This window comes from Canis lupus, chromosome 18, assembly GCF_003254725.2.
Source record: "Canis lupus dingo isolate Sandy chromosome 18, ASM325472v2, whole genome shotgun sequence".
Classification (NCBI taxonomy): Eukaryota; Metazoa; Chordata; class Mammalia; order Carnivora; family Canidae; genus Canis; species Canis lupus.
Genome location: NC_064260.1, coordinates 33,293,189 through 33,306,019, shown reverse-complemented (window position 1 = coordinate 33,306,019; position 12,831 = coordinate 33,293,189). Strand labels below are relative to the sequence as shown.

The 12,831-nt window shown below is 50.3% G+C and overlaps 1 protein-coding gene across 3 annotated transcripts in view; it reads right to left on the bottom strand.

Moving 5' to 3' along the window:
• Positions 1-3,562: 3,562 nt before the first annotated feature.
• ELF5 (E74 like ETS transcription factor 5) overlaps positions 3,563-12,831 on the bottom strand; it is a 43,988-nt gene continuing 34,719 nt past the window's right edge. For all 3 annotated transcript variants that reach the window (XM_049096398.1, XM_025452446.3, XM_025452447.3), the window contains 3 exons: positions 7,292-7,360; positions 5,407-5,602; positions 3,563-4,948 (listed from right to left, as the gene is read on the bottom strand). In XM_049096398.1, coding sequence (XP_048952355.1) covers positions 4,852-4,948; positions 5,407-5,602; positions 7,292-7,360 — 362 coding nt within the window. In that variant the 3' untranslated portion in view covers positions 3,563-4,851. The remainder of the gene's footprint in view (positions 4,949-5,406; positions 5,603-7,291; positions 7,361-12,831) is intronic.

Below are 12,831 nucleotides of genomic sequence, written 5' to 3'. Positions count from 1 at the left end.
ATCTTAAGGTCTTGAGAGTGAGCCCTGTGTCGGGCTCCGTGCTTAGCGCAGAGTCTGCTTGGGACTTTCTCTCCCTCTCCTTCTGCCCCTACCCCCTGCTCTTTCTCTCAAATAAATAAATAAATAAATCTTTTTAAAAAAGGTTAAGATACAGGCAGCCCCGGTGGCACAGTGGTTTAGTGCTGCCTGCAGCCCGGGGCGTGATCCTGGAGACCTGGGATCGAGTCCCACGTCAGGCTCCCTGCATGGATCCTGCTTCTCCCTCTGCCTGTATCTCTGCCTCTCTCTTTCTGTGTCTCTATGAATAAATAAAATAAAAAATATTTTTTAAAAAAGGTTAAAATACTAAATTTTGTTATATATATTTTAGCACAATGAAAAAATCCAGTGGTCCATTCTTATTCTTTACTCACATGGACTCTTAGTGTTTGACACAGTGGATCATTGGAATCTCTTTTATTTTTTAAATAATAGTTTTTTTGAGATATGATTTACATACCATAGAATTCGAACAATTAAAGTATACAATTCGGTGGTCTCGAGTATATATACACAAGGTTGTGTAATTAGCACAATTGATTTTAGGACATTTTTGGCACTTCCCTGCCCCCCCCAGAAGCTCTGTACCATCAGCAGTCACTCACTGTTCCCCCAACTGACTCCTGCCCCAACCCGTGCCCATCACCAAGTCCACCTGCTGTGTTAGACATGCCTACTCTGCACATTTCACTTAAATGGAGTCCTTTAATAGATGGTCTTTTTGACTGGCTTCTCGCACTTAGCATGTTTTCAAGGTTCTTACATGTTGCAGCATGCGTGAGTCCTTCACTTCCTTTTATTGCCAAATAATATCCCATTGTATGGATATGCTATGTTTTATTTGCCCATTCATCTGTTAGTAGACACATGGGTGTCTCCAGCTGTCGGCTGCTATGAATAATGCTGCTGAGAACGTTCACGTACATGCTTTTGTGTGGACACATGTTTTCATTTCTTATATTCTTACCTTAAAAGGCATTTTCACTTAACCTCTGGCGCACCTGTCTAAAGATCAGCTCCTGGGATTTGATTTATTTATTTATTTATAAATATTTATGTGAGAGACAGAGCACGAGTAGGAGGGGCAGAGGGAGAGGGAGAGAGAAACTTCAGCAGACTCTGCACTGAGCACTGAGCTGACGATGTGTGGCTCGATCCCATGCCCCCGAGGTCATGACCGGAGCCGAACCCAAGAGTGGGACTCTCAACCGCCACCAGGCGCCCCTCCACTCCTGGTATCTTAAATCACTTGCTCTTCTGAAAGGAAGACTTGGTCTGGGCTTTTAAGCTCTGGAAAAGATCTCCCTGTTCTTTTCAACTTCAGTGTCAGAATTTTGGCTTAAAAATACATTACTTTTGTATTTTCCTGCTAAAGGAATATCACTTTAACTTACCTACTCGAGAAATGAGTTTTAAGATCTCAGCATGTTCTTTTCTGAAAGAAGAGTAGGCAGACTGCTTGGGCATTTCTTTGCCTCTTAGTTCATGATACCATAAAGCAAATGGCCAAATTCCATTTTAAATGTCCCGATAAGACAAACTGAAGGCTTTAAAATCCTTATCAGAGCTTTTAAAGATGTGAAAGGTTATACAGGTGAACTTTAAAAAGTTCTGTATACTTTTGAATTTTGGACAATGTTGAACAATCCCATATGAATATACTGAAAGTTTTCTATGGAAAGCTCTCTTGCAATCTTTTTTTTTTTTTTTTAAGGATCGTATTCCCTCACTTGACTGTTTGATAAGTGAATTTTACATTGTTTTGTAGTAGGTTTTTGACTTGCTTTGGTATCTTTTGCTTAAGGTGTGGTATTTTAAGCGGCTCTTTGTATTTTCCATTCTTTAATGGATTGTATCACGAAGCTATATGTTTAAGTAAAGTTCATGTTTTGAAGAATATAGTGGGTTGAATGATGTCCTGCGATAGGATATGCCTGTGTCCCAACCTCCAGAACCTCTGGAGGTGACCTTATTTGGAAAAGAGTTTGCAGGTGTCATTAAGCTAAGGGTCTCAAGATACGATCACCTTGGATTATCCAGATGGTTCCTACATCCAGTGATGAGGATTCTTCTTAGAGACGAAAGGGGAGAAGGAGGGGCAGGCCACATGCAGATGGAGGCAAAGATTTGAATTGGAATTGGAAGCCATAAGCAAAGGAGGCCTGGAGCCACTAGAATCTGAAGAAGGCAAGGAGAGATTCTTTCCTAGAGCCTAGGGAGGGGTCATGGCTCTGCCAACACCTTGATTTCAGGCTTCCAGCTTCCAGAACTGGGAGAGAGTGAATTCCTCTTGTTTTAAGCCACTAAATTTGGTAATTTTTCATGGACAGCTCTGGGAACCTAATACAAAGAAGAGGCTGGTTTAATGGTTTTGTAAAGAAAAAACTTCTTGAGTGGCAGACAGATACTGTTACTTCCTGTTAGCACATTTCCAATTTTCTAGACTCTTCTTTTGTGGGTCTGTTCGTTGACATGGTACTTACCTCTTCAGATGGCCAGGATGGGGGTCCCAAATTCAAAACGTACAAGCATTCTGGGTGTATGAAGAAAAGAACAAAAGCGAAACCAAAACAAAGCACAATAATGCAAGAACAAAGCTGAATGTGTGGAAGGAGGTATGAAGTGACCAAATGCTCTGCCCAAAGGGGCAGTTTCTCCTTAGCTCCAGGCGATAATTACTGCCACAAAGCATTGAAAAACTAGTGTTGCCCAATCTGATTTTTTAACAGAAGCTAGAAATCTGGATTTATTTTTTTGTAAATCCCCTGACTTTTTTTATTTTATTATTTTTAAAAAGATTTATTTATTCATGAGAAACACACAGAGAGAGGCAGAGACACAGGAGTGAGAGAAGCAGGCTCCATGCAGGGAGCCCGATGTGGGACTCGATCCCGGGACTCTGAGATCACGCCCTGAGTCAAAGGCAGATGCTCAACTGCTGAGCCACCCAGGTGTCCCAATCCCCTGATTTTTAGATAAGGTAACTAATTCATAGTAAGAAACAAAACAAAACCTCAAAACAGCTGCCTCAGAAAAAGTGTGTGTGTGTGTGTGTGTGTGTGTGTGTGTGTGTGTGTGTGATTTGTGATATAACAAAAGCATATCTGTAGGCCCCACTGGCCCATAGATTTCATTTTGCAAAGGGGACCCTCTGTCTTAGGATGTAGGTGGTGGGTAGGATCGTTGCATCTATTTCTTGCATCATTTGGGGCTCTTTAAAAATCTCATCTCAGGGCACCTGGTGGCTTAGTTAAGCATTTGCCTTTGGCTCAGGTCATGATCCCAGGGTCCCACGGTGGACTCCCTGCTCAGTGGGGAGCCTGCTTCTTTCTCTCTCTCCTCTGCTCCAACCCCCTACTCGTACTCTCTCTCTCTCAAATAAGTAAAATCTAAAAAAAAAAAAAAAACAAAAAACAAAAAACTCCATCTCCAAAATGCTAAGAAATGGAAGTCTCAGCAAAGGTCTTACAGGCCGCTAATGCTTTCCCGAGTCTGCCTTGCCCAACTTAACAATACAGAGACATTTTAACGTGTTAAATATTTTATTCACATTGTTTATAAACTATATCCACCTGGAAAACACAGGAATCCAAAAATAGATTATTTTACAGTAATTCACATTTTTTAGAACAAGTTGCATTTGAAGTGAAGCTCTAAGCACGGAGGTCCTTGTCCTGTATGGTGGTTCAGTGCCTGGTCGCATGAAGCAGGAAGCTTTGCTGGAGCAGCAGTCCTCGGGGCCGGCCACCTGGTCGTGGGTCACCGATGGCTTCCCTACCCCACCCGAGAGCCACGAGAAGACGTCAGTGCAGACCTTAACCCGTCAGCATTTACTGCTATCAATTCACTGTCCGTCCTTTTGCCAAGGAGATGTGTCTTAGAGCTTTTGGGTACATGCCAGGAAGACAAAGCCAAGGAGCCTTATAATGGAATCGGCCGTTACGGAGGTGTCAGGACAGGGCCAGCTCCAAGGTTTAACGTCTTGGCCACAGAATCAACAAGCTACAACCTTGTGGTGCTGACACCTTGGATCAGAAACAGCAGTGATTTGGAAATGGGGCGCAAGTCCCTGCTGACTAACTCTGCTGCCCCCCACCACCAGGAGGAGAAGAGGGGGCGTTAACTCGGCAGGAATTAATTATGTGCCTAACTTTCAGTGTGTTGCTCTAGGATGGCCGTGGGAGTTTTGCTGAGTGGCCCACACGACGCTCTGGTTCAGAAACATACCATTCACCTCTGCTAAATCCAATCCTGTCCCAGCTCGATGCAGCCGCTCTCTTATTTAATTGAGACGCTTTTTCTATGGCATCTGACTCGCACGATTTAAAAGCTACAGTATGTTTGCCTTACCCACCTGTCACCCCCTCCTACTCTACTAGCTACCAAATAGTCACTTTTCCTTTGCGAGCTGCCGCAGTTAAATAAAGGCTCAAGCTTCTGAGCCTTTCCAATGGGAGCACTGGGTGAGTCTCTAAGGGCAGAGGTGGATCCTTTTGCTCAGAGTAGCACCAATAGCTCGGGCTATTGTGTTTCTGCAACTCTTGATTAGGGAAAGGATGTTTGATCGGGCTCATTCCTTCCTTCCCTTGGGTAAAAAAAAAAAAAAAAAAAAGGAATTTCTTAAAGGGTTGCTGTCACCGTGGGAACAGACAACAACAACTCTGAATCCACATGGAAGCTGAGAGGTGGAGAAACTTTATCAGCACACTTGCAGGTTAACAACAACAGCAAAAAAAGACTTTCAAATGTCTATTGCAATCCGATGGCCTAGAAGACAAGACATCTGTAAGAGGAGCTCGGTGCTGGAGCAGATCATAGCTTGTCTTCCTGCCACCCGTGTGCATTTTTTCCAAATTTGTACACTAGCCTTCGGTCGACCCGTTCCAAAATTCCCGTTTTGTAGTAGTACCTGGGAAAGACAGCAGAAGGAGAAATGTGGGGAGGCCTGCACCCCAGGAAGACAACAGAACATAAACATGCTCCTCGTCCGCCCAGGTGACCCGGCTGGTCTTTGGTCGGTCGCCCTGGTATTTTCACACCCTGTGATCACCTTACACTGAAACCTTTCCCAGACGTCTTGAGGACTAAGCCTTGCCACACTCAGATCAGAACCGGGTTCTGCGTGTGTATGTGTGGGGCGTCCTGCGTTCAGAGCCCCCCCCCACCTCCCGGGGGCCACCGCCAAGGATGGAGAGGACGGCGGGCCGCTTACTGACCCTAATCCCACTTGTAACTAAGCACCGGGGTGCTGTCCCATGACCTTGCTACCACCAAGGAAAACACTGCAAAACCCATCCAGTTCTCTGTGGCTGGCCGTTTTACAGAACTCTGCCCGAAGGCTCGGGGCATTTCGTGCTGTGAACTCACCTCAGGGCTCTGCTCAACTTTTCATACGTCATTCTGTCATTTTTCTTCCTTTGTCCCCACATCTTTGCCAGGGCTTCTGATTTTACCACCCGAAAAATACCTTGTTCCCTATCTTCCCATTCCAGGATGCCACAGTTTTCTTCGGGAGATAGAAGCAGGTCTCGCACAAATTCCCATAGATGAGAACTTTGGAGGCCTTTGGAAAAGGCAAAAAGAAAAAAAAAAAAGAAGTTACTTAAAAAAAAAATTCTAAGAGCTATACAACTTCTCATTAACTCGGGACACCTGGGTGCCTTAGCGGTTGAGTGCCTGCCTTTACCCCAGGTCGTGATCCTTGGGTCCTGGGATTGAGTCCCGCATCGGTTTCCCTGCATGGAGCCTGCTTCTCCCTCTGCCTGTGTCTCTGCCTCTCTCTCTCTCTCTCTCTCTCTCTCTCATGAATAAATAAATAGAATCTTTAACCCCCTCCCCCCCCCAAAAAAAACCCTTCTAATTAACTCATGAGAATTGCTGCCTTTTTAATGGGGTTATTTTCCCTATTATGACTGAGTGTTCTCCTTGGACCCTCACTGAGCTGTGAAATGTCTGGCTTCCATTAAAGCAATCATAAAATGCACACATAGGGACACCAAATTTACACTGACTTAGGAACACCATGGCTCACAGACTGTCTTTGCTCGGTGGAACAATGGACTAATTCTTAGGAATTAATAAAATGACGGGATGCCTGGGTGGCTCAGTGGTTGAGTGTCTGCTTTCAGCTCAGGGTGTGATCCCGGGGTTCTGGGATCGAGTCCCGCATCGGGCTCCCTTCGGGGAAACTGCTTCTCCCTCTGCCTCTGTCTCTGCCTCTCTCTCTGTGTTTCTCATGAATAAATAAGTAAAATCTTTTTTTTTTTTAAAAGAATTAACAAGGGATCCCTGGGTGGCGCAGCGGTTTGGCGCCTGCCTTTGGCCCAGGGCGCGATCCTGGAGACCCAGGATCGAATCCCACGTTGGGCTCCCGGTGCATGGAGCCTGCTTCTCCCTCTGCCTATGTCTCTGCCTCTCTCTCTCTCTCTCTGTGACTATCATGAATAAATAAATAAAAATTAAAAAAAAAAAGAATTAACAAAATGACAGTCAAATGACCTTTCCGACAGGTTGCACTAAAATCCCATATCCATACCTGTCTGGGTGGACCAAGCCTACAGTTATGTTTTTCAGTAAAGCTGGTGGTATTTGTCTTGTTCCACTAAGAGTTGTGGTAAAGGCTGGTTCTAGGGTCCAACTCCCTGGGCTTGGGTGCGGAATTCACCTCTTCCTAGCTCTGTAATCGTAATCTCTCCAGTAATCTGTAAAATGTGATCAGAAGAGTACCTACCTTACAGCAGAAGTTGGAGGATTATAATGTAATCCGTATCCAGTGACTGGCACCAAGCCTGGCAGACTTGATTCGGCCCCGGGTAGGTCTGTTTTAGGGCCAGGAAAGGCTAAGAGAACTGCCAACACATGGTGATTTCCCTCCTCTGGTCCCTGAGTACCTTTTTTTTTTTTGTATATTTTTTTATTGGAGTTCGATTTGCCAGCATATAGTATAACACCCAGTGCTCATCCGGTCAAGTTGGTCCCTGAGTACTCAGGAGAGAAGGACCCTCAGTAGACCAGGAGAAATAAACCCTTCACTCAGAGATTCGCCACGGTTAGAAAACTTCCTTGCCTCCTCACTTGCATTCTTGGACACCACGTCCACGTGAAAAGAAGTGGAATTTTGATTACAAATCTGCTGTCTTCTTTGGGAACAAGCGGTGCCACTCAAGCCCTCAGTGTCCAAGCTTATCAGAGTACCTCGTCTCCTGAATGGTCTTAGGGAATGGGCAACGAGAAATGGCATCTCTACACTTACTCGTTCGACTCTGACTGTGACAGTCTTGGCTTTTGATGCCACTTGTTTTCAAGCAATTAGAATCAGCATCTGCAATAGAATGATGGATAGCAGTGGGAATGGGTCGGACCTCAAATCACCGCAGGGTGAGCACCTGTGACCTGGACACCCCTGAGGTCAAAGACCCCACCCTGTGAGGTGCTCTGGGGGGTAAATTAGCGGGGGGGAGGTGTTTGCCTTCAGAGGGCATTTGTATCCAAGCACCAGGGACCTGCTGGGTGCCAGGTGCTGGGATCCATGCCGGGAATAAGAGAGAACAAGACCTCCCCGCTCCCTGTGCACGTGGAGTTTCAGGACTCCTGGGCGAGGTGCAATACGTGTCACACAAACAAGTCAGCCCTCGTGGGTGTTATGAAGGAAGCAAGATAGAGAATGAAGGGTGGGGCGGAGTGCCCACTTGAGATGGGGCGGCGGGCGGTGGGTGGGGAGGCCTGTGTGCAGGAGGCATCTACGCGGATGTGAGGAGGTGAGAATCTCCCCGAGGGAAGCAGCACGCGTGACGCCCAGCAGAGAGAGAGAGAGCCAGTGAGGCAGGCTCGCGGTGTGCCCAGGGGAGGGGAAGCCGGCTGCTGGCACAGCCCACGGGCCCGTCCTGGCAGGCCCATCGTACGGACTTGGGGTTTTATTCAAAGAGTAAAGTGAAAACAAAAACAAAAGCAAAAAACAAACAAACAAAAAAACAAAGAGTAAAGTGAAGACTTTGCAGTTTGACAAGATCCACATTTTAAGAACACTCCTCTGACGAGTGTGTGGAGAACGGCCTAGAAGGGGCACAAGGAAAAGCCATGAGACCAGAGCTTAGCGAGTAGCAGAAAGCAAGGCACTAACTCAATACGAGCCCCGTTAGGACTCGTGCTATAAGTAACAGTCTGAGACCCGTGCATTGTTTCAAAGGAGTATATGATTTAAAAAAAGAAAGAAAGAAAGAAAAAAGGCGATGCCAGATCTCACACACTCCTGCCGCTCCCCTGGCTGCCTGTGCTCCAGCCTACAGGCCTCCCCGCTCTTTCTGAAACTCCCCTGCACCTTCCACCCTGGGGCCTTTGCACTTGCCCTCCCTCTGCCGCGAGTGTTCTTTCCTTGGCCATCCACGGGTTCAGGCCCTCCTCTCAGTCTTTGCTCAAAGCCACCTTCTCAGTAGAATCACACTCGCTCACTCCTGCCCAGCATTCTAGATACACTTCTCTTATTTTTTTTTTTTTGCCACAATATTCATCACCATTGAACATAGCGTATTGTGTATTTATTTACTTAGTTCCCTCTCTGTTCCCATCAGAAGTCAGGGATTTATGTTTCCAGATGTATCCCCCCAACACCTAGCCCAGGGTCTGGCATACAGCAGGTGCTCAGGAAGTAGTATTGAGCAGCCACTGTACCAGATGCTGTTGGACACTAACCATGCTTACTGTACAGTCCAGGAGGTACACTACGCCTTAACCCCCGGAGGGAAGAACAAGTGCGCTGTCAAGGCAGGGAATGGCGTCCCGCGTACCGCACTGCTGCCCAGGGCAATCCGTCTCGGTGCCCCTGGCCCCTGGCACGCCCTGGTTTACCAGCCTGCAGCGGTTCCCTGTTGTCTCCAGGATGAAGGCCACCAAGTTTGTCAGGCCTTGCACAGACTGACCTCCACTCAGCAGTCTAGCCTTTTCTTTTTTTCTTTTTTTTTGTTTTTGTTTTTTGTTTTAGTTTTTTTTTATAAATTTATTTTTTATTGGTGTTCAATTTGCCAACATACAGAATAACACCCAGTGCTCATCCCATCAAGTGCCCCCCTCAGTGCCAGTCACCCAGTCACCCCCACCCCCCGCCCATCTCCCTTTCCACCACCCCTAGTTCGTTTCCCCGAGTTAGGAGTCTCTCATGTTCTGTCTCCCTCCCTGATATTTCCCACTCATTTTTTCTCCTTTCCTTTTATTCCCTTTCACTATTTCTTATATTCCCCGTATTAGACCATATGATGTTTGTCCTTCTCCGATTGACTTATTTTACTCAGCATAATACCCTCCAGTTCCCTCCACGTCGAAGCAAATGGTGGGTATTTGTCGTTTCTAATGGCTGAGGAATATTCCATTGTATACATAGACCACATCTTCTTTATCCATTCACCTTTCGATGGACACCGAGGCTCCTTCCACAGTTTGGCTATTGTGGACATTAGTCTAGCCTTTTCTGTTGCTGTTCCCCCAATGTCTTCCCTTTTCTTGGGTCAGAGAGTCCCAGTGCTGCTTGGCTTTGTCCTGCCGCGGGGCCTTTGCATAGCTCCCTGCTCCCCACTTCCACGCAGCTGACCCACACTCTCCAGCCCTCTTCGGAAAGTCTTCTCTGAACTTACCCTCTGGGTTAGATACCCTCCCTGTTGCACAGCACCCGTGTGCTCCCGAGCACCTTGGCACCAGTCCATCCACGGTAAGGACTGATCTGGTCTCTTTTCTGCTCTGCTATGGAGCACTTACTAACTGCCAAGTGCTGCTAATGTGCTTCGCAGGCCCTGAATCACTGTCTGATTCAATCCCTGCAACCACCCGGTGTGGTCCTAGTGCTATTTCCATTTTGTAGAGAGAGAAGTCGGAGCCCAGAGAGTTTAAGAAGAGCTTCACCCAGAGTGGTGGAGGCGAGGCTTGAACCCGGAGCGGGCCCGTTCCGAAGCTACTGTTCAGAACTACTGCTTCATCTTGTCTTTCATAGTGGGTGTTCAAAAAACACCACGTGAATAATTATTGGCTGAGTGTGTCGAGTGTTGGGTATTGCCAGGCCCTCAGTCTCACGCCGTGTTGTGGTGAACGTCTATTCCCATCTCCGTTTTACACAGAAGTACATGGAAGCACCGCGAGGTCGGGGAGCTCACTGCAGGCCACTCGCTCATTCATTCATGAGCCCTGAGCCACGCGTGCCCGCTGTCCGACGCCCCGGAGGCCCTGGGCCATGTCTCTCCTCCTGGGGACTCACATCCAAGTGGATAAGAGCATCTAACGAGGGCCACCTGGGGGGCTCGGTGGTTGAGCATCTGCCTTTGGCCCAGGGTGTGATCCTGGGGACCCAGGATCAAGTCCCTATCGGGCTCCCTGCATGAAGCCTGCTTCTCCCTCTGCCTGTGTCTCTGCTTCTCTCTCTCACTCTATGTCTATCATGAATAAATAAATAGAATCTTAAAAAAAAAAAAAAAGAACATCTAATGAACAAGCAAATGTGGGCGATCTCGGTGCGTGATCAACGCTGAGAATATTGAAGCGGCTGGGGCGGGGAAACAGTGGCGAAGTGGGGTGGGGAGCAGCAGTGCCCTATTCAATTAGAGCCAGCAGAGGGGACTCCCTGATGCGGGGCCACCGGCGGGCAAGCAGTGAGCCCCGGGGAGTCTGGGGGGCTCGGTTCGGGTCCCGGGCCCGGCCAGCGTGGAGCCCAGCTCCCGGCAGGCCGACCTCAGGGCCTCGGCTCTAGCAGTGACAGTGCCTGTCATCTGGAAAGAACGATGAGATCAACACCGTCTTCGGCCTGCGGGGTCCCCCCACCCCCCGCCCCAGCCGAGCTAGCCTGGCACCGCGCTGCTGCCGAAAGGTGGGCCCCGCGCCGGGCGGTAGGTGCGGACCCCAGAGGACCACGCGGGCCGCAGAGGGGACCTGACGTTGCTCGAAGCCGATCTTCCAAGAAGGGAGAAAGCAAGTGAGGGGGAGACACACCAGGTGGATCACGAACCTGTGAGCAGCTGGCAAGCTTGCAAGAAGGCGGAGGGAGGAGGCGACCCTTGGAGCCCCCGCGACACCCCGGGCACTGCGGATCAGGGGTCTTGGCTCAGGGTCCTGCCCGAGGCATCCCTGTGATTCCTGTGGCCTCTGCCCCCAGGTCCCCACCGTGGCTTTGGTGCTGCTTGTGGTCCTGGGTGGGGGTGGCCCTTGCTCGGTGGGGGGGTGGCCGCGGGGTGGCCGCGGTGCCTCGGGGGGCCAGGGGACAGCCCCCCTGGACTCAGAACTGTCTTCCCCTGGGATGTGGCCCCGCGGCCGGGCTGTGCCCGAGGCTCCCCGCCGCGTGTGGCTGTGGGGTTCCCTCGGGACCAGATGCTGCTGAGGTGTGCCAGTCGTCGGCCGCGGCCGGAGGGTCCCAAGGCCTCTCGTCGCCCCCGAGCCGGTGCTGCCACGGGCCTCGCTCCCCGCGGGAGGAGGGTGCAGGGCGGGAGGTGACCTGGGCCTGCAGGCTGCGTGGTCTGGCATTTCTGGGGGGGGTGGGTGGGAAGGGGTGGCCGCAGCGTGGCCGGCGTGTGTCGCGGGGTGCCCGACAGCTTCGGAGCTGGCTGGGCCCGTGCCCCTTCGGCGGGTCCTACGCGCCCGTCATCTCGTTGTCTGGCTCACTGCGGAGCTGGACCCAGACCCGGCCGAGCCGTGGGCCTTGGGGCCCAGCTGAGGGGGCAGCAGAACGAAGAGGAGGGTCCAGGGTCCGTGCACCCGCGTGTGTGTGCGTGTGCATGGTCTCATGCACGCAGGTGTGTGGTGCATGGCCAATGCCTACGAGCACGGACGTGGGGAAAACGAGTTGGGATCCCACCTGTGTGCTTCCTTGCACATTATTGCTCTTCTGGTTTCCTCAGATGCAAATGGGGGCAACGGTACTACCGAATGGAGTTACGATGGGGCTTAAATGGGTTAAAGTACGGAAAGCGCTCCGCCTGGCACCGCGCTGGGCACAGTGTTGCACGGGCGGGCAGGACAGATGTTAATCTGCACTGCAGGCTGATGGCAGCGTTGCCTGCCACCCCAGGATGTCTCGCTGGCCAGGCTTTGGCCTCTGGCTGGCACATTTCACTCCCGCATTGGGGGGTGTCTGAGATCGTGCCGTGTCACCTGGGCCATAGGCATCGTGATCAGATGCCCTGGATTTCTAGAACGGGCTCACTGATTGTATAGTCAGTCCGTTGTCCTCAAGCTTATTAAACTACATGCTAGGGTTTCTGTTTCAGGAGAGCTGGGGGAGAGCCGGGGGGTGGGGGGCGCACGGGCCTGGCAGGAAGGCCACGGGTTCCTGGCTGTGGCACTGGAGGCGCAATTTGGCAGAGCCGTGGCGCTGCTTTCCGGTGTACTCACCGGACCCCTTGACCTCGAGTTCAGTCTAGAAATTGTGCCTCCTCATTGGAGAAGGCAGGGCCGGGGCTGCCCTGGTAAAGCCTGGGGCGGCGGCCGTGGCGCAGGGTTAGTCTCTAGAGATGCCAGCTGAGAACCCCTGTCTTACCACCACCTCTGCCTCCAGAAACATCTCTCCATCCTTCCCACCACCTGGTCGGGGCCACCACCACCTGGACAGCAGCCCCCAGCTGGGCTCCCTCGGGACCCAGACACGCACGGCCATCCAGGGGATCTTCTTAAAATGCTGACGGGGCCTTACTGTTTCCTCCCAGCCTGCTCAGGATGAAGTCCACACCCAAACGCTGTGACCTGCTCCTGTCCTGCTCTTGATCTCTGCCCCCACCCCTCCCTCGGCTGACCTTGCCCATGACCTACCAAGTCGCCGTCCAAAAG